Source organism: Galeopterus variegatus, unplaced genomic scaffold (assembly GCF_000696425.1).
Source record: "Galeopterus variegatus unplaced genomic scaffold, G_variegatus-3.0.2 Scaffold4870, whole genome shotgun sequence".
In the NCBI taxonomy this organism is placed as follows: Eukaryota; Metazoa; Chordata; class Mammalia; order Dermoptera; family Cynocephalidae; genus Galeopterus; species Galeopterus variegatus.
Window position 1 is genome coordinate 81,061 of NW_007730981.1, and position 25,742 is coordinate 106,802.

The 25,742-nt window shown below is 50.4% G+C and overlaps 2 protein-coding genes across 4 annotated transcripts in view; one reads left to right on the forward strand and one right to left on the reverse strand.

Moving 5' to 3' along the window:
- The window catches only part of MTMR1 (myotubularin related protein 1), a 73,750-nt gene extending 63,412 nt beyond the window's left edge, over positions 1-10,338 (forward strand). For all 3 annotated transcript variants that reach the window (XM_008588513.1, XM_008588514.1, XM_008588511.1), the window contains 2 exons: positions 2,395-2,571; positions 8,141-10,338. In XM_008588513.1, coding sequence (XP_008586735.1) covers positions 2,395-2,571; positions 8,141-8,305 — 342 coding nt within the window. In that variant the 3' untranslated portion in view covers positions 8,306-10,338. The remainder of the gene's footprint in view (positions 1-2,394; positions 2,572-8,140) is intronic.
- Positions 10,339-11,591: 1,253 nt separating this feature from the next.
- CD99L2 (CD99 molecule-like 2) overlaps positions 11,592-25,742 on the reverse strand; it is a 53,150-nt gene continuing 38,999 nt past the window's right edge. The window contains exons 6-10 of the mRNA XM_008588515.1: positions 19,892-19,930; positions 19,313-19,432; positions 16,656-16,673; positions 15,219-15,284; positions 11,592-14,235 (exon numbers count right to left, since the gene is read on the reverse strand). Coding sequence (XP_008586737.1) covers positions 14,171-14,235; positions 15,219-15,284; positions 16,656-16,673; positions 19,313-19,432; positions 19,892-19,930 — 308 coding nt within the window. The 3' untranslated portion in view covers positions 11,592-14,170. The remainder of the gene's footprint in view (positions 14,236-15,218; positions 15,285-16,655; positions 16,674-19,312; positions 19,433-19,891; positions 19,931-25,742) is intronic.

Here is a 25,742-nt window from a genome sequence, read left to right on the forward strand (position 1 = left end):
GTTCCCGCGCGCTGGCTGGGCGAGTGGCGGGCACAGCGCCGAGGGTTGCGATCCCGTTGCCAGTCCCGGTCCGGTACGGGCGCGACACTGAGGGTTGCAGTCCGTTGCCGGACACGAAAAAAGACAAAAAGGGAAAAAAAAAAAATCAGCTCTCTTGAGATATAATTCACATACCATAAAATTCACTCATTTAAAGTGTACAATTCAGTGGTTTTAGTATATTCACAGGCTGTGTAACCATCACCAATATCTTACTTCATAACCATACCCATTAGCAGTCACTTCCCAATTCCCTTCTCCCAGCCTCTGGCAACCACCAACCTGCTTCCTGTCTTTATGGATTTGCTTATTCTGGACATTTTATAGAAATGGAATCATACAATAGGTGGCCTTTTGTGACTGACTTTCTTCACTTAGCATAATGGTTTCAAGGTTCATCCATCAACCAGTGCTTTATTCCTTTTTATGGTTGAGCAAGAGTCCATTATATGGATAGACTACATTTTGTTTATTCATCAGTTGACAGAAATTTGGGGTGTTTCCACTTTTTTTTTCTTTTGAATAATGCTGCTATAAACATTCTTGTACAAGTTTTTGCGTGGCCATATGCTTTTATTTCTCCTGGGTATATACCTAAGAGTGGAATTGTTGGGCCATATGGTAGGTAAGTCTGTGTTTAACCTATTGAGAACTACCAGATTGTTTTCCAAAGCAGTTGTACCATTTTACATTCCCACTAGCAATGTCTGAGGGTTCTAATTTCTCCACATTTCACCAACACTTATTTTCTTTCTTAAAAAATTATAGCCATCCTAGGGTGGGAAGTGGTATGTTGTGGTTTTGATTTGCATTTCTCTAATGACTAATGATGTAGAGGAGCTTTTCATGTGCTTGTTAGCCGTTTGTATATCTTCTGTGGAGAAATTTCTGATCCTTTGCTCATTTTTGAATGGATTGTTTGTCTTTATTACTGAGTTCTTCCTTAAACATTCTTTTTTCTTTTTTCTGGCAGCTGGAGTAAGGGTTCTCATACATTCTTTATATAGACAAGTCCCTTATAAGATATATAATTTGCAAAAATTTTCTCCCATTTTTGGGGTTACTTTTTCACTTTCTTGATGGTGTTCTCTAAAGCACAAAAGTTTTTAATTTTTATAAAGTCCAATTTATCTACTTTTTCTTTTGTTGCCTATGCTTTTAGTATCATATCTAAGAAAGTATTGCTTAACGCAAGGTCACAAAGATTTGATCCTATGTTTTCTTCTGAGAGTGTTATAGTTTTAGCTCTTACATTTAGGTCTGTGTTCCATTTTGAGTTAATGTTCGTATATGGTGTGAGATAAGGGTCCAACTTCATTCTTTTGTGTGTTGGCTATCTAGTTGTCCCAGCTTAATTTGTTGGAAAGAATATTTCCCCCCATTGAATTTTCTTGCCACCCTTGTTGAAAGTCAGTTGAGTGTAAATGTGAGAGAGTTCACTTCTGTACTCTATTCTGTTCCACTGGTCTACATGTCTATTCTTAAGCCAGCACCACTGGCATTGATAACTGTAGATTTCTAGTTAAGTTTTGAAAATGGGAAGTGTGAATCTTCCTACTTTGTTCTTTTTCAAGATTATTTTGGCTCTTCTGGATCCCTTGAATTATTGTTGGTATTTCTCTTATAAATACAGCGTATAAAAAATGAAATGGTCATAATTGAATGTTCCTGTGTTTAGTTAGCTTGTGGGAAGTAAGCAGTTTTATGAAGAGCAGAATGGTAGAAAATTTTCTTGGCCTCACCGTGTTTTCATTTGACATTGTCATTATGTTTGATCCATTGTTTAATGTTTACCTGCCCTGCCATGCCTGCAAATTTGGGTGTTTTTGGTCAGATGAACAATGCAAGTAGTCATAGCATTTCTAAACAATGTACTGTGAAATTGGGGGAAGATATAATTTAATGATATATTGACTTCTTTATGTAAAGCCTCTCCAGCCTGACACCTCGGTGTGTTTTTCTCAAGATAGCCATGATTTTCCAGTGCAAGGAATCTTAACTGTAAATTCTCCCCACATTTCTCAATACTGAATCACAAAAGCAAACTTTAAACCAGAATAAAAAATTTGTTATTGATGGGCCGTATCATCCTGTTTTTGTTAGAAAGTTCTCATTCTTTCTTCCCATAGACACAGTTGCCAGATTTTACCTAACTTCAGCAATAGCTGTGCATTTTGTCATCCCCAGCATGAGGCCATGCATGGCAGGAGGATGGAGGTGGGGCTTAGTAAATGTTCATGAACTTTTCAGCGTTTAAATTCACTTCATTGTTCAAGTTCTTTTCTTAGCGTAATACTATCTCTGGAGGATATGAAGAAAAGTTTATTTTAATGTATGCCCTTTTTTGTTTTTCAGGATATATATACAAAGACTATATCTTTATGGTCTTATATCAATAGCCAGATAGATGAGTTTTCTAATCCCTTCTTTGTGAATTATGAAAACCACGTGTTATATCCTGTTGCTAGCCTGAGTCATTTGGAATTATGGGTAAACTACTATGTACGATGGAATCCACGGATGAGACCTCAGGTATTTTTTTGTTTGTATCCAGTTAAGGATGGTGTTATAAAAATGTGTGCATGGTAGGACCAACAGTGAAGGTCTTCTGCCCTCGCCCGTCAGGCTTCCATCCTTTGCATTCATGTTCCGGCAGGTACCTCCCACACGTCAACCCAGATGCCGTTTGCTGGGTTAGAGCTTAGATCTTAGCACCCGTGTCTTCTGCTGATGAAGATACTCAAAGTATTTTCTGTAACTGTGTTTGGCCGTTAGTCTTATAAACTACTTTATTTGGAGGTGTCATGGGCGGGGTGGCTCCTGTTATACACATGGAGCTGGTGGAAAGGCATGTGAAAAATGCTTCGAGGTTACAGTTTATAGACTCCGGTAGCACAGCAGACAGAGGGCATGTGCTGAGTCACAGAACAGGCGCCTGCTTGAAAAAGAGGTCAAGTTTCCTTCTCCCTACCACACTTTTTCACTGTAACATTTTCTGAGATTGACAAAAAATTAGAGAACAGTGCACAGCAGGGGCAGTCAACCAAGCCTGTGTTCGCCCTCTGTGTTCAGTGGCTGAGCTCTGGCTGCGGGTTGGACACCACCAGTTAGGGTTGCTGAAGTGCTCCCCCAGTCCTCCACCATCCACCTCCACCATCATGACTCGGTCCTACTGCCCACCACCAGTCTCCTCTACGTGGGTAGCCAGGGCACGGTTGGTTCTGGGTGGGGAGAAAACGGAGGAAGCAGCCCCCCACCTCCATGGACAGATAACTTTTGGCTGAGATTTTTTCTTTCTTAAGTTTAATGCTCTCAGGGTTTAACTGGTAGTCCTCCAAGAGCGTGTTGCCAGGGCATTGTTTGGCATGACTGCTTCCATCAGCCAAGGATACGGAACTCTGCCTTCCCTCCACCTCCTCCACCCATCTTTCTCACCCAGTGTCTTCACCATCTCCATTTCATCTCCAAGCCCCACTAACCACAGGGAAGTCCAAACTGTTCATTTTCCTTTGCCGTTGCCCGGCACTGGAACTGAGGAGGATGCTGTCACTTTAGTAGCCCTCCCTTTTGGCTGGAAAGTCACTCACTTATAGACTTAGCTCCAGGCTCCATCTGACATGTGCACCTGCTGCCCCAGGCAGCTGCTTTTTATCTCCTTACTGGACCCTTTGCTCTGTCACACCATAGCCCAAGCCTGTTCTTCCCCAGACTGTTTCCTGTTTGGGCCCTGCCACTCTTAGGCCCTCAGGAGTATTTTCCAGAATGCCGAGATTAGTGCTCCCTGAGCCTAGTACTTGTCCTCCTCTCTGAGCCAGGTCCACATCACCCCCTGCCTGTGCCTCTGCCTTTCCCTCTCTTCCTCACCCTGGGCTGATGGCTTCAGATCCCACAGGTGGCTCCTCAAACACTTTGGTTTGGAACTGTATTTCCCTTTACTATTTGAGGGCCCAGCTTCTGTCACTGCAGAGGCAAACCGCGAGCCTCCCAGCTTAGAGTAGCTCAGTGCAGTAGAGCCCTTCCCTCTCCGGGGGGAGGCTGATGAGGCCCAGAAGATCCAGGAAACTTCTGTTCACTAGCCACGCAGCCGAATGCAACAGCCCAGTGAGCGTAGGGCTGGGCTCCACACACCCCTTACTCCCACTAAAGATGGCCAGCCCTGTTTTGAGAGGCTGTTCTGTTTTGAGAGAGCTTGCTCAGCATGCCCAACCCCGGATCCCCAGTCTGATTCCCCCTTTTGCACCTTCCAGTGCATGAAAACAGGTAGCATTTGTTTGATCACCTCTTTCAGCCCTTCCTGGAGGGGTCTTCCTTGGATCAAAGGAACTTGCATTTTCGTCCCCCTCCCCACTAGTTGGGGAGCCCCCGGACTCTGAGAACTGGAAATGGATCCTTCCTCCCCCCTCCCCCCCCCTTCCCTGATGAGGGCCCTCGTCCTGTTCAGTGCTAGGGTGACCATATGTTTACTATCCAAGCAAGCATACTTTGAGAAAGGGGATGCTGCTGCTAGCAGTCTGGAGAATTCCCTAAGGCTCTCGGTACTACAGTTGCCCGTTTACCTGCCTGCTGCCTCTGCAGACCACAAGCTTGAAACCACGGGCGCCCTCAGCACCTAGCGTGGAGTCTGGCAACTAATGGGCAGCTCAGTAAACGTGGCCAAATGAACACATGAATGAAGAGGCATACCTCCTCCTGCTCAGCCAGTTCCTCTTGCACACCTGATTCTTCCAGACCCTTGGGCCTCCGTTTACTCCCTCTACTTCCTGTAGCTGTTGCCCCTCAGCCTGCAAACAACTCATGTCTGCCCGTCCTAAACCTTCCCCGTCCCCACCCCGCCCTTCCCTTAAGTCTCCCCTTTACAGCCAAACCTCTGGGCTGTTGGGACAGCCTCCTACCTAGTCTCTCTGCCACAGTCTCCCTCCAGTCCATGCTCCAACTTGCTCCTGCCACCTAAGTCACAGTCCAGACATCACCTCCTGTGGCTGCCTGATGGCTTCAGCTCCCCACACCCACCATACCCCCTGGCCACCATCTGAGCTCCTAGCTCTGCATTAGATCTCTCTCTTCATTTACGTTTCTCTCTTTAGACTTTGTGCTCTGAAAGGGTAGGCACTGACACAACTGCTTGTTACTAGATTGAATCCTCCCCCAAATGAGAATCGAGTTTGAAAGAGAATTGTCTTTGAAATGGACTGTGTGCCCAGAAATCATCAGTTAAGCTGAGAGGTGGCCAGTCCCATTAGCACCTTCTGTTGTGGCCCTCAGCCAAAGAAGTCTCAGTGCAGGTTGAGCCACTGTCCTTCCTCTCGAGTCCAGATTCCGAAACTACCCTCCCTTCTGACCTCAGCTGCTTTACTTCAGAATGCTAAACACAGGGGCCCCGTGAGCACTTCTTTCTTTCTTTAGGAACCAAAGCCCACATCCCCCTTCCAGAAGCTTCCTCCTAATTGTTGTGTATTTCTGTCCTACTTGGGCACTTTGCTGAGTTCTTTCCTGGGCAGCTTCTGTTTCATCTGTTTTAGCAAGAGAGAAGATGGGCTATAGAGTGTGGGAGTTGCTTCTTTATTTGAATCACGTAGAAAGAGCTACCAAATAGTATTATTGGTGACCCCAAGGACCAGAAGGTTGGTGGAATGTCTTTAACATTATTGGAAGATCCCACAGAACTACTACTTGAATGGAAGCACCTTTGGTTAAACGGGGCTTCTGTTACTGTAGAAAACACCCTCTGCTCCCCGCTCTGCTCACCAGGTTGCAGGGGTGCAGAGAGGGCAGGTGGAGTCAGGTGGAGGAGCGGCCCCTGGGCTGATGCCTTCCCACTGCACTAGCTCCCTCCGCTGCAGGTATGAGCCCCGAGCGCACGTCACCCTGTGCGATCCATGGCAAGCTTCGTGAGGGCCGGGACCAAATCTTTCTTAAAACCTACAAACTGCTCGACACATCTGTTCTCAAATGCAGTCAGATTCTTAGGAACGTAAGAAGTCAGCTTCGACACGATGACACTGATGGGAGCCATAGCTGCTGTAACTTGAGGTCTGTCCTCTTGTATGCCACTGGGCACTGCACACGCATGACTTCATTTAATGCTCACAACAATCCTATGACACAGAGGGTGAAGGGAAGGATCAGTGAAGCTGTAACTTGCCCAAGCTCTCGCCATCTGGTACATGCAGTCATGGAGAGATGCCCCTGACCAGGGTCAACTCCTATCTCTGGCATGTTGGGGAGCAGGCTGCGCCTTGGTGATGTCAGAGGCTAGAGAGGCAGGTGAGAGTTTGCACTTTATCTCAGGGGCTGTGGGAGCCATCTCAGGGTTTGCATGACAAGGCCAGGAGTATGTTCCAGAAAGCTCACTCTGGCAGTGCTAAGATGGATGGCGGTAGTGCAGTGAAGACTATGGTAGGGAGATGAGTCCAGTGACAGGACAGTGAGCCAGCTGGGGCAGAGAGGAGGAGGAAAGTACAGGGAGGAAAAGCAGGGGCCTTGAGGTTGGTTCTCTTTGTGGAGACGGCTAGATTGGCTGCCCAGAGAGGGGCTCCCTGAGCATCCATCAGAGGGTGGGAGCAGGTCCCAGTGCGCATCCTGTTTCCTTTAGGACCCTCTTGGCTTGCATCTCACACGTGCTAGCACCTGTGGGACAAACGTGACTGGCCCTTAGATGGGAGTTTTCCCTAATACAATCTTGTATTTAAGTCTCAGGGTTTCCTATTCTTTAGGCATGCCTTTGATTTGTTGCAAATGGAAACGATATATAAGAAAAGATACAAAAAGCTGCATGAAGATGTGAGCTGAGTGTGTTTGAGCAGCCCTGGATGTGTGTGAAATTGTGACTTCCCCTGTACGTCCTGCTCCTCTCTGAAGCCATGCACTTGTAATAACGGGAGCGTGATTGTACAGCGTCTCCTCCTCTGATTGGATTTGAATGATCCCACAGACAGAAAAGCAGAGGGGGGCTGCTGTCCACCTCACAGTGGCCTCTGGCATCACCTTTGCCATCAGGCCCGACGTTGCTATCTCCTTCCTGTGGCCTGCCAAAGCAGGGAGTTTGTTCTTAGTCTCCAGTGTGGTTACCAAGCACCTTAATGGGTGGGAGGTACCTGGCTGCGTGTGCACTCTCTCCCCTCCACTCAGGCTGATCACCATTGGCACCCACCATGGTGCAGCTCAGAGTCTTTGAGGGAGTGGAGGCAGGACCTGGTGAGAGGGGAGCCAGAGAGGCAGGCTGGGGCCAGACCACAGAAGCCTTGAGGCCAAGATCAGGCTGTTGCTCTCAGGGCAGGGGGAGGCAGCCACTGGAGGGCATGAAGCGGGGAGTCACGTGGTCTGGGTGAGGCCTAGGACCAGCCCTGTAACTGCTGAATTAGGGATGAGGTGAGGCAGGGGATCTCCCTTTCAGCCTCGCCCCTAGCCCGAAAGCTCCACAAAGGAAAGACAGGTCTCAGGCCCCCTAGTAGGTGGCGGAGGGAGGCCGTGACTATAAAATAGGGAGACTGGGTATCCTGTGCGCCCTAGAAAAACCCTTCTCATTTCTTTAGTCATCCGCCATTGCTGGGTTTAGAGAGATGGTTGGAGTGAGGCACTGCAGTGGTGCTGAGAGGCAGGAGGGGCTGGTCCCCCAGGGGCTTCTGCCAGCTCCTGCTCCGATTGATGAAAACAAACACAAGTTGGAGAGTGCTGATTTAACAGAAGTGTATCCAGTCTGCAGAGCTATTTATAAAAATGGGAAAACCAAGATAATGGGGACAGGGGGTGGGGGTGAGGGGACTACATGTAAACACTACTTAGTTGGGCGGTTTGAGACACCGAGTCTTTGGAATACCTCTGAGTCTGCACGTGGCACCCTTGCTTGATTCACGGCTTGCTTTTCTCTGGAGCCAGCTTGTCTCCTGAGAAACTGGGGGCCGGGGCAGGACAGCGAGGGAGGAAGGCCCCCCCACGGTGCCCTCTCCAGCCCAGCTTGTCCCCAGCAGCCTTTGTGCTCACAAGGCATCCTGGTGGTGAAAGCCTGGGAGGCTAATGCTGTCTCAGTGGTGAGATGCTGTATTAAGGACAAGTAGCGCTCCAAGAATGGCCTGCTGACGCTGTCTGTCTCTGCCCGCCCCAGATGCCAATTCACCAGAATCTCAAGGAGCTGCTGGCCATCAGGGCGGAGCTGCAGAAGCGGGTGGAGGACCTGCAGCGGGAGGTGGCAGCGCGCACCCTCTCCTCCTCCTCCGAGCGGGGCTCCTCGCCGTCCCACTCGGCCACTCCTGTCCACACGTCGGTCTGACGGGCAAGGCCGGCCGTCTCGGGCCATCCTGCTGTTCCGCTGTCTCCTCAGCAGCTCAGGAAAGGGACCTGGCAGTCACTCTTATGGCTGTAGCTTGTGCTCTTGTCTTTTAGGATTGGGCCTCGGGACTATTTATGTGGCTAGGTGACAGCTCCCATTTCGGCAAGTGCTTTTTGTCTTGTGAACAACCTGTTATGCTCCTGTCAGTGGTTTCACAGGGGCACTGTTTGTCCTGTCCCACTGTGGACTGACTCCCTGTCGTCCAGGCAGCCTGGGAGGAGCGCAGGCCTCCCGCTGGAGAACGCTTCACACCTCCTGTCCCGGTGAGTCCTCCATGCGCACCAAACAGTGTTCGCCAAGACCACAGCACCAGCCGCAGCGCTGCTCTCAGCTCCGTGCCGCAACTCAAACTCTTTTTAAGTGAGATAGTTGGGGGGAAGACAGACCGTTGCCATCTATTCTAGTTATCTTCATGCAAGGGGGCCTCCTGTACCAATTACTGTTGTGTACATATAAGGTATTTTTACAAAAGAGAAACATGCCTTTATTTTCCTATGTCCTTTTTTATGTTTAGAATAGTCACCTGAGGAGGTATCTGCTTAACTGTACTGTGTGAGAAATTCTTTTCCAACAAACCTCAGGCTAACTCTTACGTGGTACATTTGAACCCAGATTTGAATGTGGTCATTTCAGTGGCAATGTGCTGTGGCCGCGCCTAACGCTGGCACTTGCCTCCTGAGGTGGCCTGGTCCGCTGAGGCGGGGAGCAGCAGTTCCCCTCGGCACGGCAGGGACTAGGCATGCTCGGTCCTCCGGCCCTGCTGAGGGTAAACCGAGGCCACGGGCAGCTCCATGCAGGGGCTGGCCTGCCTGCTGCTCCCTCCCAGGCTGTCTGACCTGGCATGCTCCCGCCTCTTTAGATGCCAGCTGTTTGTATCAGAGCAGGTCTGCTTTCACCCGTTGTAGGCCTATACCAAGTACCCTCTCATCTTACAGCACTCCTGTCAACTCAGTTCACTCACACAGCCGCTGTGCTGTGGCCTCGCCACCTGCATTTGCGCCTTCACTCAGCGACTTGGCCGGTTCCATCCACTAGAGCACTGTCACTCCTATCTCTGTGTGACGTGCCACAGGAGGAACATTGCACATTTGGGCCTTGTGCCAGAAGGCCACCCGCCCCCGTGCTGTGCCCACTGCCGCAAGTCACCGGGGCCCCCATCTGCTGTGGGCGTTCAGCTTGCCTTTAGCGTCAGAAGCAGCCTCAGAAGCTCACAGGGTCAAACCCAAGCACACCTGCACTGCAGTGTTGTCTGGATGGCTTCAGACTACGGGATGCCACCTACAGTCCTACATGTTTTTGAAAATATATTAAGGTTTTTTATAGTCAAATACATAGAGAATAGATGTCTTTTCAACTTGGAACCTTCTGATTCTTATAGAAAATTATCCTTCCATAGGATACCAGAAATATTTATTCAAGTTAATTTGGTAACCTAAAATAATTTTCCACTTTTATCATCTGGGGGATTTGTTTCTAAATCGTAGTTTAATTGATATTAGCCTTTGATTTATGCTCCCAACATATCTGAAGGCTTATTTATGAGTGGATAAACTGGACTCATTGATTCAGTGAATGGGGACGTTTTCTATTTTTTCTCAGAAATAATCTCCTGGCTGCACTAGGGCTATTAAAGGTAGTGTAAACTGGGTAGGGGTGGGGGGCTGACACCTGGTGGGCCCTGTGTACCCTCACCTCGGGGGGAGTCTCTACCAGCAGGATCCCTGGAAACTCCTACTCACTCTTAAACAAGCACAACAGATCATTTTCCTTCCTATGTTCCTAGCACAGAACGGTTTCTAAAACAACTTGAAGTACAGTTTTATCTAAGTAATTCTTTTGATTTTATTTAAGTGTACTAGAATGTAAAACCTTTACAGTTCAGATTTTTAAAAACTGGTACAGTATTGTATTCGTCTCATCTGATGCACTGTATTTCAATCTGTAATTAAAATGATACTATGTTTGCTCCCTGGTCTTTTCTGTTGTCTCTCTTTTGTAAGCATTTCAGTAGATTTTCTCCCTCCAGGGAAATTAGTAATAATAAAATAGCATTTACTGAATGTTTACATTGTGCCAAGCACAGTTAATATATGCCTTTATGTGACTTAATTCATTTACAGAATTGTAAATGAATTATCAGTCTTGAGTGTTCAGGCTGAAATGGGTAAGTACTCTGATTTTAAAGTGTGAAATGCCCCTCAACTATACCTTGAGAAAATGTCAGCACAGGGAAAGGACTGGACACCCCCGAGAGGCAGGGCAGCAAATCCTCCTTCTGCAGCACTGAGGCTTAGAAGCGCACCCCCTCCTGCAAGCCTGCAGCAGGAGAGCGCACTTTTTCAGGGCTGTGAAGGCCTGGGTGAAATCACACTGCTCCTTGTAAGAGCCTGGGCTCCCTGTCCCTAACGGTGACCCCGGAGTGGCAATGTTGGGAGGGCCACTACACCAGGTCCCCCCACTGGCCATGCAGACCTGCACAGGAGAGTCATGTGGTGGCCTTGGGTTTGAGGACTTAGTGCTATTTTACTACAAGCTTAGTTTAGCCAAAAAATGCCACTGACCTCATTGTTGAAACCCAGGGTCCACTGCATCTTGTTCATGCTGAAAGGTCCAGCAGTCATCTCAGTTCACAAGCCAAGTTGCGAGTTGATGACAAGAACACTTTATTCCCAACAGGCCACTCTCCACAGACTGCACCAAGTGATGGGGTGCAGGGACCCCTTGCTTGCTCAGCACTCTGGCTGAAGCAAGTGCACGTAACTAGACCCAACTCTGGTTATCGGCTTGCTCTGAAGACAGCAGAGTAGTGTGCTCGGGCGCTGCGAGCCTGCAGTTCCAGGCTCAGCTCTGCTGCTGCCTGGCCCCGACTGGGCAGCACGGGACCAATGGCTGCCTCCTGAAGGAGCTGCTCTCACGTGCCAAGGCCTGCTGGGCATCTGCGGAGCCTGGAAGTGGCCCCCAGGGCTCTGCCCTTGCCTCAGCCCTCCCTTGCTGAGGCAGCGGGGATGTCACTCCACATCTAGCCTTATACAATGAGGGGGACCCTCCCCCGGGGAGCCCTGACACTAAACTGTTCGAGGGGGTAAATGCAAGAACTCTAACCTAGAGACATACCTACGGCTGGAGAGAAGGGGAAGGAGGTCAGCTCCACATCAGAAAGCACTTTGGGGGGGGGGAAAGCACCACTTGACAAAGAATGTGCCTTAACGCTACCAGAACACAAGGGTCTGCTGGTGCCATGTCGTTTAATGCAAACAGGCAGTTCACAATTCATACGTGGACACAAGCACATAAAAAGATGTACAGGGGATTCTGAGATCAGTCTCCTCGTCTTCTCCCTCAGAACTGGTACTAACCCAACCCAGGCGGCCGAGGAATGGGCCTGACACTATTCTAGAGCCACTGTGGGGTCCACCCCAAGAGGGTACCACCACCACCAAGCAACCCTCCCCCTTGCTCCCTTCTCTTTATCTTTCATTGGGCTGTAAGTTTGCCCAGCCCTTGCTCAGCTGTTACTGTAAATAGTGAGCATTTGAAAATTGTCCCTGCCAAGGTAAGCTGCTACAGATTGAACATTTTCAATTGGCCCTTCTAGTTCACATTTTCTCCTGTCACCTGGGACAGGCCCAAGCTGGTCAATGCAACTTCCAGGTAGATACACAGTTACAACAGCCCCTTAGGCTTTTGCAGGCAACAGTGGCCAAGCAAGTGAAATACCTGTGGGAAGGAGAAGCCCCGCAAACAGGCGAGAGCTCTGCTAGCAGGCGACAGAGGGACCTACCAGGCACATCCAGTTACCAGAAGCTATCACGTGCGGGCCTGGGCACCAGGCCACTGCCAGAAGGCATCGAGCTAGGCGAGGCAGAGCACAATGCACCTCCTCAGTCTGCTGCTGAGAAGATGGTTTCACAGACTGTGCTTACATGAGAGCTGTACGGTTTCGAGGTCTTTGCCATCAGCTAGGCCGCACTGAGGTCACCCTGTCTAGACAACAGGCTGTGAATGCAAAAATCCTCCCTAGCTACCTCCAGCCCAGTACCAGCCAGAGGGTGGGACGAGCAGCCCTGGAGGTCCTCGCTGTCAGGGAGGGACAAACCTGACAAAATTGATAACGATCTGGCCATCAAAGGTGGAAGGCCCTGGAAACAGGCAGATCTTGCACATCTTGCACACGGTACCTTCCCTGCTAGTTCGTTTCCTGAAGCACGGGAGCTTCCTCAGGCCACGTCTTCCTTCCTTCACGGCACAGCACAGCACAGAGGCGCTTTCCCAGTGCTCCAGGCCACCCTCTCAAACACACAGTCCTGGGTCTGTCCAGGATTTGCGGCCGAGCAGGAGCATTTGGAAGCCCAGAGGCAGGCGCTGGGAATGGAGCCGCAAGGCAGCCTTGAGACAGCGCTACAGCCGACTACCCTCCCACCAGCAGCATTTTTACAACGGACATGGGAGGCATGCACTAGATGGCAGGTGGCATCTCTTCAATTTCAATGGTTTCCTTAAGAACCTGGAGTCACCACAACCCAGCTCAGTGGACGTGAAGGGGCCATCGCATAAGCTGTGGAATGCTGGGGGCCGTCGTGCAGTCCAAAGAAGCCTGTGAGTTCTGTAAATAAGGATCCTGTCTGCCTGGTGACTTATATTCTGCTTGTGGAAGTGCTTTCTGACAGGGCAAACGGGGGCTCTAGACCCTAGCTCAGCTCTGACAGCAGCGCTCGCTGGGCAGGAACCATGTGTGGGCCAAAGGAACATTCCAGGAAGTCAGCTCTTCTCCAGCACAGGCCAGGTGAGGGGCCAGTCCTTGGGTTCCCATGTTTACCATGGTGAGCACGGGCCCCAAGCGCTGTTCATGAGAATGGACAAGTAGGATAACTACAGAGCTACAAAGTCAGGTGTCTGTCACTAAACCTAACAAGTGTCTCCCCCCCCCCCAATACATTTTTAAGCAAACAAGCATGCTTCCAGCTTTGAGGCTTATTCTTAATGTCTGTAGCTCTTGCTACCAAAATAAGATCATATACAGGGTGGAGGGTGAGCACCTCCCCCACCCAGTATAAAACATTTTAACGCAGAAATGATTCCTAAAACCTTTAATCATGTCAGCCTTAACACCACAGCTAGTCCCCTATGGAATCAGATGGGACGCAGGCCTGCAAGTCATGGCTTCCTACTTATCCAGAAGATTCCTAAACTCTTAGGGCAGGACTGTCATGAGATGCATGTTTGCACTTAAATAACTGGAAAGCCTCCACTTGGACCAGCTCTCTGGAAGCCCGGTACCGTAAAACCTGGAATTGAAAAGAAAGACCAAAACGAAAACACGGCCCTGGGTGTTGCATGAGTGTGGTGCTACTTGGGGCTGACTGGTTTGCTCCTTGCAGGTGCTCTTTGAGGTCACTGCCAGGGGCTGCCTGCTGACAGCAAGCTGCCACAGTGAGCCACTCCACCACGTGGGTTGTGCCGCCCTGGGCTCAAACTCTTGTTCCGTGAGCAGATGTGTTCTCAGCCAGTGTCCCCAGCACCCTCTTGCCCCCTCATCTTGGTCTCCCCACTGCACAGCTTCTGAGGCTGGTGCTGGCTTTCTGCAGAGCCAGGTGTTGGATTTCAGCACCAAGCCTCTTCAGAGCACCTGTGGCAGGGTGCAGACCCCAAACTCGCGAACACCCAGAGCTCATCCAGAAACGCAGAACGACAAGAAGCCAATGACATCGAAAGAGCAGCACAGCAGCTGTGGGTCCGAATGAAATAAGGAGCCGGGTTACAAGCGGTGGTGGCAGCACATGTGCGCCTGCGGCTGAACGGGGACCCTCAGATCCGGGGCAGCTCAGGCGGTGGTGGCTCTGCAGACTGGGTCTGCAGCGAAGAGTATTTCACTAGGGAAAGAAATGCCTGTTAGAGGGACTCATCTCTAGCCTGCACAGAGGGAGCAAACACAATCAAGCCCCTGCTGGCAACAGAAGCGTGGTTCCCTGTTGGTTGTGTCCAGCAGCTGCCGCAGCTCAGCCCACCCTCGGCACCCTCCCTCTGGGGCCTATTCCCTGCCCCATCGGGATCACCCCCGGCCCTGGGAGCAGAACCCTGGAGGGGATCAGGGAGGTGGAGGGAGCCGGACAGGCCCTGTGAACAGCTCAGCCTCCACTTTCTCATCTGGAAAATGGGAATGCTCCTGACAGGGCTGCTGGAAGGATTCTTCCCAATAAAGTGCTCGACACAGCACCTGGCCCCTGAGGTGCTCGCTTAGTGGTGGCCAATAACATTAAAGATGATGACAGCCGCACTGGAATCCGGAGTTGATGGGAAGCGCCTGTCCACACCTCCTCACTGGCATTCTGGGCCCCAGGTCGTATCTCCCTTAAGACGCTGGCCACTCTAGGCCAACAGCCTGACCTTATGTGGCCTCAAATGGCTGACAGCTCCTGAACCCAGAAAGTGCTCAAGGACCCCAGAGAGGGAGGGACATGGGCCTCCATAACAGGCTCTGGGTTTTAACCAAGTTCCTTCTTGCCTTTGGCAATTTTCAAGTCAAGAGATCATAGGTCTGGGTTAAAAGCTTTCCCTGGCTCTGTCCAAATTCATCCAGGATGCATCTGTTTTCACTGACAGGGAGCAGAGGTGCCACAGCACCCAGAAGTCATTGACGTGGCACCAGATGGCCCTGACATCACACCAGCGTCCCCACTCTCATGAAGCTGGCTAAGGGGCAGAGTCCAGGGACACCTGGGCCTCTGCAGCCTTCTGCCCTGGCTGGACATTTGAGAGGCAGATACGTCTGTGCTTCCCTGGCACAGTTCTGCTCGGTGCTGGGGCCACCAACTAGGAGGCCTTCAGCAAGCGACACTGACTGAGAAGTCCTCACCTTGGGGTTCTTCACACACAACAGCTTCCAGGTTCTCCCCCTTCACATAGTCTGCATTGAGACTCTCTGCAAAAGGCAAAGGGCAGAGTCAGTGACGGACACAGATCCAACGTGTCCCCACCCGTGATCCAGAACTCCTGACCAAGTCCTCAGTTGCAGTAAAAAAAAAAAAAAAAAAAAAAAATCATGGATATAAAGTAATTTTCAAGGATCATTTTCTCCCTCTGTTCCTCTTTTCTTCCCTAACCCCCTCTCTTGTACTTTCTTCCTACCATGGAATGGGGTTTCATTCCTTCTTTCCTTTCTTCTTCTCTCTTTCTTCTGGCCACCTTAGCATCCTTATCTGGATGAGGACTGTCCATCTGGGAATACGCTGCCCAGGAATTCTCCACCATCCTCAGAAATAATAATAATGTGCACCAGAGGCCCCTGATGCTCCACCCCCGTAGGGCAGCTGCCACCACATCAAGACAGCAGCTCCGCCTGGCAGAGGCGGCACCATCCACGGGCCACGTGTGGTCCAGGAGCCAGGGAGGCAGAGAGGGAGCCAGGGAGGTGCAGGTGACTGACGGATGCAGGGCAGGGAGGGACAGACGGCTGCATGGGGCTCACTATGGAGATGCCAGCAAAGCCTCCTGCCAATATATGGCCTTCCCAGCAACCCCTGCAGAGAAGCCAACTGGCTTCTCTTGGCAGCGGGAATAACTGCTGTCCCCACCCAAGCTTGGAGGTCCCAGGGCCCACAGACAGCTGCTCTGGTCTATTAGTTACCTGGGCTTTCTCCCCACCTATTTCCAAGAAGGATCTGGGGACTGTACAAAGCATCCTCTTCATGCCAGCAAGAGCCATCACTCCAGGACTTGGAGAGGACTCCCTCCCCTGTCCCCACCACTGCTTGAGGAGAGTCAAGAGTCTGTGTCTTATCCCTGGATAGCCCAGGGACTGGAAACCTTTAGCCCTGCACCTGTGGGAAAACTGGGCCATAGTTCCAACCAACCAACCAACCAGGCACCAGCACAAGTCACTGTGCCATCCTGGGCTGCAGGCTCCTGGCCTAGAAAAGGATGCCTGCCTCCTGTCTGCCCTGGTGGCTGCTGGGCTCAAGGAAGAAGCCAGATGGACCGATAACAATCACGAGCACGGCTCTTTGGCAGGTGTGGCTGGCCCCGGTGGTGGGTGGGGACTGGGAGATGCCTGGTGTGCCCTGCACTGGCTTCTTCCTGAACCCCGCCATGCATCCGGCCTGCGGACAGCGGGTGTGTCAGGGAAAGCTGAAGATGGTTGTGGTCGCAGCCAAGTTGGCGAGTACCAGGGCCGGGGATGGGGTGGGGAGCGGTGAGAAACAGCACGAGCGGCCAGGGGGTGGGCTGGGGGTGCACAATGAGGTGTCGAGGCCAAAGCGGAAGAAACACGAGGAAGTCAGAGCATTGGTGTTACCTTGACCTTCTGCTGCATCTGAAGACAAGACACAAAGCTTAGAACCCTGGAGTAAGAACTCAGCTCCCGGCAACAAAGCACACGGGCTTACTGCAACACGCACTGACCCTTGGCACCGAGGGCAGGGACAGGAGAAGCTGAGCATCCCCAAAGCATGGGCCCCTTTGGTGGCGGCAGAGGCTGAGCATGCCTCAGGGCCACAGCGGTAGGGACAGGCCCTGTTAGCATCCACCCGCCGTCTCCCCAGGGCCTCCTGTTCTGCCTTCCCTGGTCTCTATGCGCTGGTGGCTGTGGCTCCTCTGGGCAGAGGCTCAACGGAAAGGGTGAGGACAGGAAGTCCTAATCCCTGATGTCCTAGGGGGTTTAGCCACCCCACAAACATCCATGGGACTCCTCCTGACTTGGGCCAGGCTGGGAGCCAGGAACACGTCACCGGGTAACGCGCACACAGCCCTCCATAAAAGCAACAGTCCAAAGAACAATCTGGATTGGGGCAGGAGTGGGGAACTGGCAGTCCTGGGCTCCTGGCAAGGTCAGCAGGGGACGCTTTGGCAGCATGCGGAAGAGGTGGCCAGTGCCACCACAGGCCAGAGGGCTTCTTGGGAGGGGACGCCCAGGCCTGGAGGATGAGAGGAGCCAGGTGACGAGGGAACAGCAAAGGCCAAACGGGTACAAGCAGGGCGGAGGCCTCTGCAGGTGGCACAAGCCTCGGAATCTCATTCCAATGGGCCTGCTGGAGAGGGGACCCCTGGAGGAGAGCCACGGAGCCTCTTGGACAGAAGCCCCCTGTATTATGGAGCCTCCACTTTTCCTTTCCAAATGCCACAAGAACAAGGTTGAAGACCAGGGGCTATGACCAGGTGCCTGGCGGTCCTGGACTCCTTGCTGCAGGCACAGCTCAGGAGGCTGGTGCAAAACGCTCCTTGCCACACTAAGCACAACTGGCCCCCTTGCCCAACATGGCCAAAAGTTCTCCCTCCGAATATCAGTGCACAAGCCATCAGGAGGCGGGACTCCCATAGTTTTCACCAGTTAGAGGGTCCCTTTGCTTTTGAGTTGGGGGAAAGACAGCTCTAAGAATAATCTAGCCCCCAGCCCTGCACTCCTTCTGACCCTTCCCTGTTCACACCACTCTACAGCCAAGCTTCCAGATCCATGGTGGGTCAGTGGGATCTCCAGTGGTGTGACCATGAACAGTTGTGCAGGTTGTGCACTGAAATGTGAATGGGGCCCCTGGAGTGCTGCTGTGCACAGCCTGCACCGCTGTTTGTGCTGGCCTTGGTCAAGAATGTTCTACAAGACCCAAGGAAGCAAATATGATGGCCAGATGTAAAAACAGGGACTTCCCCAATCCCCACACTCAAAGCATCCTGGGACCCAGGTTAGTGTCCCGGGAAGCTTGGCTCCAGGCTAGAATTAAGGGCAGCGGCCCAGAGCAAGGACCGGGGAAGACTCACAGGGGATGTTGCTAAGCTTCCCATCGCATCCGAGGGGCTGAGGAAGGAGAAGAGAGAAAAAATCTATGGCTGAGCCACATTGTGTCACTTAGCCTAAAAATCGCCAGCCTTGAACTAGAGACACACTCCACTCAGCAAACAGCGACCTATCAACTGTCCTTGTAAAACCAACACGTGTGGTCCTCTTGTTCGCCCTCCACAGCGTCCCCATGGCACCCCCAGACATGGGCACAGCAGGCTTCTAAGACAGGCTTCCACTGGCAACGATTCGATTCCAGACTCGGCTACAGCATAAAATGAAAGCGACCCATCTTGTAAAATCCAGCATGTGAAGGCAGGGGTCTGGGGGGGGGGGCGGCAAAACCACGCTCTATGCTTAGTGTTGCGCGCCTCCTCCTCTAGAACAATTCGTGATTCTCTATATTTTAAATTTTCTGGCTTGTGGGGGCAGGAACAGGGCAACACACCCTTGGGTGAGATCTGAGGCCACAGCCATAGCCCACGTCCCTCCTGCTGTATGGGAAGAAAGCATCACGATGGTCACTGAGCTCTACCCCCATCTGTAACAGTGAATATGCTAATAGTAAAAAATAGAAAAAGTTTTAAAAAAACTAATATAATCATACTAAAAAAAATAAACTCAATGGATTTCCATATGCCAAAAATATACTTTGGAGTACACAATGCAGAAAAATAATCATATTCCCTAAGAAATAACAAAATACTAATAATTATAACAGTGGTATAGTACAAAATTCTTTTTTTTTTTTTTTTTTTTGTTTTTTCTGTGACCGGCAAGGGGATCGCAACCCTTGGCATGGTGTCGCCCGCACCACGCTCAGCCAGTGAGCGCACCAGCCGTTCCTATATAGGATCCGAACCCGCGGCGGGAGCGTCGTTGCACTCCCAGCACTGCACTCTCCCCAGTGCGCCATGGGCTCGGCCCATAGTACAAAATTCTAATGAATTTTCTTAAGGTTTAATAATAAAGGTAGAGAGGGTCCCTATAAAGAATCAATCAATCAATCAATCAATCCCGCCTCTGGGAGCTAGGGCCCTTGGGCAGTCAAGGTCATCGGGTCCAGCCCCATCGGCTCTTCCAGGCCAGTTTACACTTCGGTTTGGCCTAGATCTGTCCCCAAGGATTTCCAGAAGCGTAACCCCCGTGCCGCGTCCCCGCAGGGCAGTGGCGGCGCTTACGCTGGATGCTGAAGCAGAACTTCCTCTGCTGGTAGGAGATGTAGCTGGACACGGCGCCGATGAGAGCCATGGCCAGGGCGCTGGCCACGCCGGCGATCGTGCCGGTCTCCACTGTTGCGCCTGCACGAGGGAGAGGGGAGGGTCAGCTCAGGGGTCTGCTGCTCCAAGCACCGGGCTGAGCCTGCGGGGATGCCACGACCCCCAAGCACTGGGAGAGGGCTGGCCATGGAGACCTAGGCATGAAACACGGTGCCCCTCGGGCCCACCAAGTGCTTCTCACATACCGTGAGGACGTCCGTTGTGAGAAGCTGGAAAAGTGGACGTGGAGATAGTAGGGTCCCCTCTCTTAGCGAGGCCTGGACAGGTCATGGGCCAGCTGTCTGCCCATTGGGCCACCTCCCCCGGGATTTAGATCTTCAGGATTAATTCCTGTCATGAATGCACCCCTCTGCTCTGTGCCTCACGACTCTACTGAAGACAGTCAGGGAAAGGTCGGGAAGGCCACCTCTGAGACCAGAGTGGGCCCGCACCATTTCTCTTCGTGGTTTCCACCCAAAACCCCGGGACTCAGAAACCTACCGGATTCTGTGTCGTCACTGCTGCCATACCGGCCATCACCTGGAGAAAGGACAAAAGCACTTAGTGTCTGCTGGGACCCCACAACCAGCCGGCTCAGGATCAGGCCACAGCGAGGTGGATGACACTGCTGGCCCTTGTGATTCCACCTCTGACAGGCCCCAGCCAGTAAACCCCACCCCCCTGTGGGGACAGTGTTCTTAGACTATGGTGGCGATCACACGACTCTTCACATGCGATCACACTGCACACAGCTAAATACACACGCCAACCTCCCCGGACAGCAAGTCCCTGACAACCCACGGGGGCCACTTCCGGACATCAATGAGATCTGAGGTCGTCCTTCATGTCGCCCTTCTCCCTAGGGCCAGAGACTCCTGGACGGACGGAGACTATGTTCTCAGGGACAGCCCCTGGGAGGTGGGAGGCAACAAGCTGTGATGTTTCCTTCATCAAAGAGTCTGGGGCGCGCAGGTTCGTGCAGCGCCGTGCTGGGGGGTTCAGAGCAGCGGAGGCTGTGCGTGTGGCAGCGCACGGGGTGCGGAAGATCTCTGTACCTTCCTCTCAGTTTTGCTGTGAGCCTAAAACTGCGCTAAAAATAAAGTCTGTTTTTAAAAAAAAAAAGTCAGGGGGGAGAAAATGAGGTTTGTTATGTCCCCAACCTTGGGCTGAATCCTCGAGTTAAATGCATTTTGTAAAGATCCCTGATTGGATAGGAATAGTTATCTACAGAACAGGCAGCACCAGCAGTAAAAACAAAACAAAACCCACGATCTCTGCTGCTGGAGAAAGCAGAGCAACAGGGAGACAGCAGTCACGGTGTGCGCGCACGTGTCCACAGAGAGGTCACCGGGGGCACCTGGCGTCCAATGGTGCTGGCCTGTCAGTGGTCCCTGTGCTGCGCTGGAGGCGGACACTATCAAGGGTAAAAGCCAACACCCGTGCAGGTGCCCTCTGCTGACGTGTTCGTGTCACTAGATCTCCAGGTTTTGGACTCTTTCTCTGAGAAATTCGACATATTCTTTCTTTCACCCTCAAGGCAGAATGAAGCTGAGTGTTCCCAAGTCTCTCTTCTCTTATTAATACTCGGCCACAAGGACCGCAGCAACTAGCACACCACGGTTTGTGTGACTGCTGAGCTATGAGCCCCCTACCTTCTTTCCCCCGAGGGACACGTGCGGAGAAGGGCTGGCACTCTCCTAGGTTGTCAGAAAGACTCAAAAGCACAATGCTTCACACATCCCTAGGAATTCCTGACTCTCTGACCACCTGTGATTGCAAGAAGCATTGTCCTATGAAGACGACAAAAAATGTGATTCCCCCTCCAAGTCATTACTCGGATGGGTGTGTACGGTGAAAATACTATGAGGCTAAAGAACAGCTGGAAAATAAAGATCGCCCTGGATTCCGTATCCCTTCCAGTTGCATGAACCGGGACTGACGTCAGCCACACAGACCTGCCACTGGAGGTAGCCAGGCTAAGGTCATGGCTTTGAGCCCTGTTTGGCTACTGAGCTCTGCTCACTTCCTCTGAGCACAGGCTGAGCCCAGTTCCTTTACAAAAAGCACATGGCACAAATGATGTTATTGGGATAAGTGATGAACCACTTGGCATGACATAAAGTTATCCAATACAATACCATCCACGAAAATAAGTTCCCAATAAAAATAAAATGAATGAAGCCATAAAAGCACCACAAGAAAATTCAGGACAAGATTGATATCATCTCGGGGTAAGGAATGACTTTTTAAACATGACCCTAAAGCCAAAAACCCAAAATGGAAAAGACTGTATCAAAAGTAAAAACTTTGGTATTGAAAGCATAAGCAACAACAAAAAAATAAATTGGATCTTGTCAAAATTTAAAAATTTTGTGCTTCAAAGGACATCGTCAAGAAAATGTAATAACAAAATGTAATAACAACACAAAAGGTGGGAGAACATATTTATAAATTGTATATCTGATAAGGGACTAGTACTGAGAATATATAAAGAACTCCTACAACTCAAGAATAAAAATAACCCAATTTAAAATTGGGCAAAGACTTGAATAGACATTTCTCCAAAGAGACATATAAATGGCCAATAGGCACGTGCAAAGATGCTCGACATCATTAGTCATTAGGGAAATGCAAACCAAACCCACAATGAAATCCCACTTCACACCCTTTAGGATGGCTATAATCCAAAAAAAAAAAGGAAAGAAAGAAAAAAAAGAAGTGTTGGCAACAATATGGAGAAATTGGAACCCTTACACATGGCTATTTGGAGTGTAAAATGTTCCAGCTGCTGTGGAAAACAGTTTGGCAGCTCCTCAAAAACTTAAACATGAACTTACAACATGACCTAACGATTCTACTTCTAGGCATAGTCAAGAAACTTGAAAATTCATGTTCACATAAAAACTTGTACACAAATGTTCCTAGGAGCGCTATTCATAAAAGCTGAAAAATGGAACCAACCCAAAGGTTCATCAACAGATGAATAAATAAAACAGTTTTGGAATATATAGAAAAGAGCTTCCTAATCCTTAATGGAAAAGGAGGCCTTACAAGTCAATAAGAAAAGATGCAGACTCCAGCAGAAAGATGGGCAAAGGACATAAACAGGCAATTCACAAAATACATTAAGAGAATCTAATAAGACATAAAGTGTTTCACCTCTTCTGGATTCAAAGAAATGCAAATTTGCTCTGATCAAATCTGCAAAGATTGCAAAACTGTAGTACCCAGTGGAGGTGAGAGCTGAGAAAACAGGCACCTGTTTACTTACTAGTGATGAACACGGAGGTTGGTACAACTTTAACGGAATACTGTTTGGCAGTACCACTCGAAGAGTCGCATCTTTAAAAACATCCACGTCCTGTGACCCAACAGTCTGACTTTTAGGAATTTATCTGGCAGAAACAAGGTTGTACATATTTGGCTATGACAATGTTCATCACAGCAAAAAGCTACTGTACAAAAATAGGGTCCTGGTTAAATACGTTATGGTATAACAAAACATGTAGGCAGTGACATGATGTCTTAGGATTCTCTTTAATGGCAGAGAAAGATATTTAGAGTGTTATGGAATAAAAAACTGGTTTTAAAAGGACAGCATGATCCCATTTTTATTAAAAAAGAGACAAATATTTATAAACGTATACTTACGCATCGAAAACGTACTCCAAGCACATATTCCAAAGTGACTCTTCCCAGATGGTGGAACAAAAAATATTTTTCATATACTCTTTAAAGAGCTTTAAATATGGAAGCCCCATACAAATCTATCCACCTCTCTTTCCCACAACTCAAAGAGGGAGAGACAGCTCACAGAGGCTATTCACAGGTCATTGGCAGGATCTTCATTGTCTAGGACAGTATGGTTTGTGTCCCCACCTGCCCTGTGAGTTCACAGTTATATACCAAAGAGACTACAGTAGCCCTCTATTATACCAGAAATACGCCCGCCCCGTACAGCACACCTCAGCTGCAATTTGCTTTGAGTGTATATACCTGTGCATAGACATAGCTGTGTAGACTGCCACAGCTCTAGCAATTGCCTTAACTACAGGGACTGCCACCGTAGCAATCGTGACCATCACCACAGCAGGTACCACAGCTACGGGGAGTCCTGTGGCTGTAGCGACCACTGCGTTGTAAGGAGTGCTAGAGCTCTGGTGGCCACCACAGCTCTGGAGAGGCTGGAAGACAGGAGGCCTGACATCAGCAAGGAAGCTGTGAATGCCCTGTCGCCAACACAACTGTCAGACCCTTGGCATCTCAGATACAAAAGATGACGGTGCACATGGCCAAGCAGCCACACACCTGGGGAGGCAGGGATGCCAGGCACACACCGAGCTGCCATTCTCTGACGTGGTGAGCACCTGGGACACCTGGTCACCAAGGGCATGAGAGTCACTTAACAGCAGGAAGATTATATCTGGAACTGCCAGGGGAAGATGTTCAAGTATTTAAGGATGTCTGCAAGTGTCAGACATAGCTTGGGCTGTTATGTATTTTTTAAATGTATTTCACGATCTTAAAAAAAAAAAGGGGCAGCAGACGTGCAAAATTTTAAAGTTTTTTTTTTTTTTAATCAATAGACAAAGAGAAAAAGCTTGCTTCAGATGACCCATAGTTACCAAGTCAAACCGAACTGAAAAAAAAATCTGCCAAAACACAGCTGCCTGGGCTGACCACTGGGGACGGTGTTCCTCACTGTTCCAGAAAGTTCCCACAGCCCAGACCTCATCCGTTCCCCACCTCAGGGATGAGAATGTTCACCCTCTAGACGACACGATGGGTGCCCTGCCCCAGTCTGACACAGGACCTACAACCCCACTCCGTATGCCAAGCTCCCAAGACACCAACAAGGAGCCCACCTTGGAGAAAACGCTGTGATGGCGCCACGATCCGGGGTGTGTCTGGAGAGGGGGACGGTCTGAGGGAGGGAGGGGGTCTCTTCACGTTGCAGAACACCAGGACCATGGGGCCACTCCTCACATCTGAAACAGCCCTTAACATGTTATGAAAGCTGAGAGGAATATGGAAATAGGTCCCCAAAAGAGATCTCTCTGGTGTCTCTCCTTTTTTTTTTTTTTTGTCTTTTTCGTGACCGGTAAGGGAATCACAACCCTTGGCTTGGTGTCGTCCACACCGCGCTCAGCCAGTGAGCACACTGGCCATTCCTATATAGGATCCGAACCCACAGCGGGAGCATCGCTGCGCTCCCAACCCTGCACTCTCCCGAGTGCATCACGGGATCGGCCCTGGTGTCTCTTTTTATAAAAGCACTGGTCCCATTACGAGGTCGCACCCTCACGACCTCCTCTAACTCCAATGACTTCCCCAAGGCTTCACCTCCAAACACTGGGGATTAAGGGCTTCAACATATGAATTTGGGGACACAAACACTCAGTCCATAAGATTAAGGGATCATGATCCAGATACTTCAAGACAGTGACTACAAATACAATGAAAATGGAAGAGAAAGGTTTTCTTCAAAGACCCAGTAGAGAGAACAGACAAACCAAATGTGTCCATCCATACAATGGAGTGTCACTGAGCCTTACAGAGGGACGAAATGCTACCGCACCAGCGGAGAGGAAGCCTGAAGCCTCTACGCCAGTAAGTCCCTCACAGAAGGACAAACACCGTGTGATGCCATTTACGTGAGGTCCCTAGAGAGGTCCAATTCTTAAAGACACAAAGTCCAAGAGAACTTACCCGGGGCTGGGAGGGGGAGTTGGTGTTTCATGGGGCAGAGTTTCGGTTTGGGGAGATGGACGCGTTCTGGGGACAGCTGGTGGTGACAGCTGCACAACCCTGGGAACGTGCTTATGCCACTGGACTGTACACTTAAACACAGTGAACGTGGTAAACTTTATGCTATATATATTTTCCCCAATTAAAAAAGAAATTAAAGACTCAGTAGGGAACCATGGGGGCCTGGAAGATGCCAGAAGACTGGTGGTTCCCAGCAGAGCGAGCACAGAGGCCTAAGTGAAGTTTCCTGTGGGGATAACACGAGACAGACAGACAAACACATGAAGACGCGAAGACCAGAAGCAGCGCTGGGTCTGGGCTCCTGTCAGGCGAGTGTGGAGCAGAGGGACGTGCGCCACGAAAGCCACGAGGACATCGGGAACACAGGCTCCCGCCCGCGGCCTTCTCCTGGGGACCAACGGGCTGCACTGGAGGGAACCAACTGACCCATGTAACATCTCCATTATCCCTGCGAGCTGGGGGGGGAGGGGCATTCATATTTCACACTTGGGGACATCTCCAGACAGCTTACGTGTATGACACAGACACGTCTGCAACAGACTGTTCACATCTCTTTAGCAGGAGGGGTTTTGATGCTTGTCCC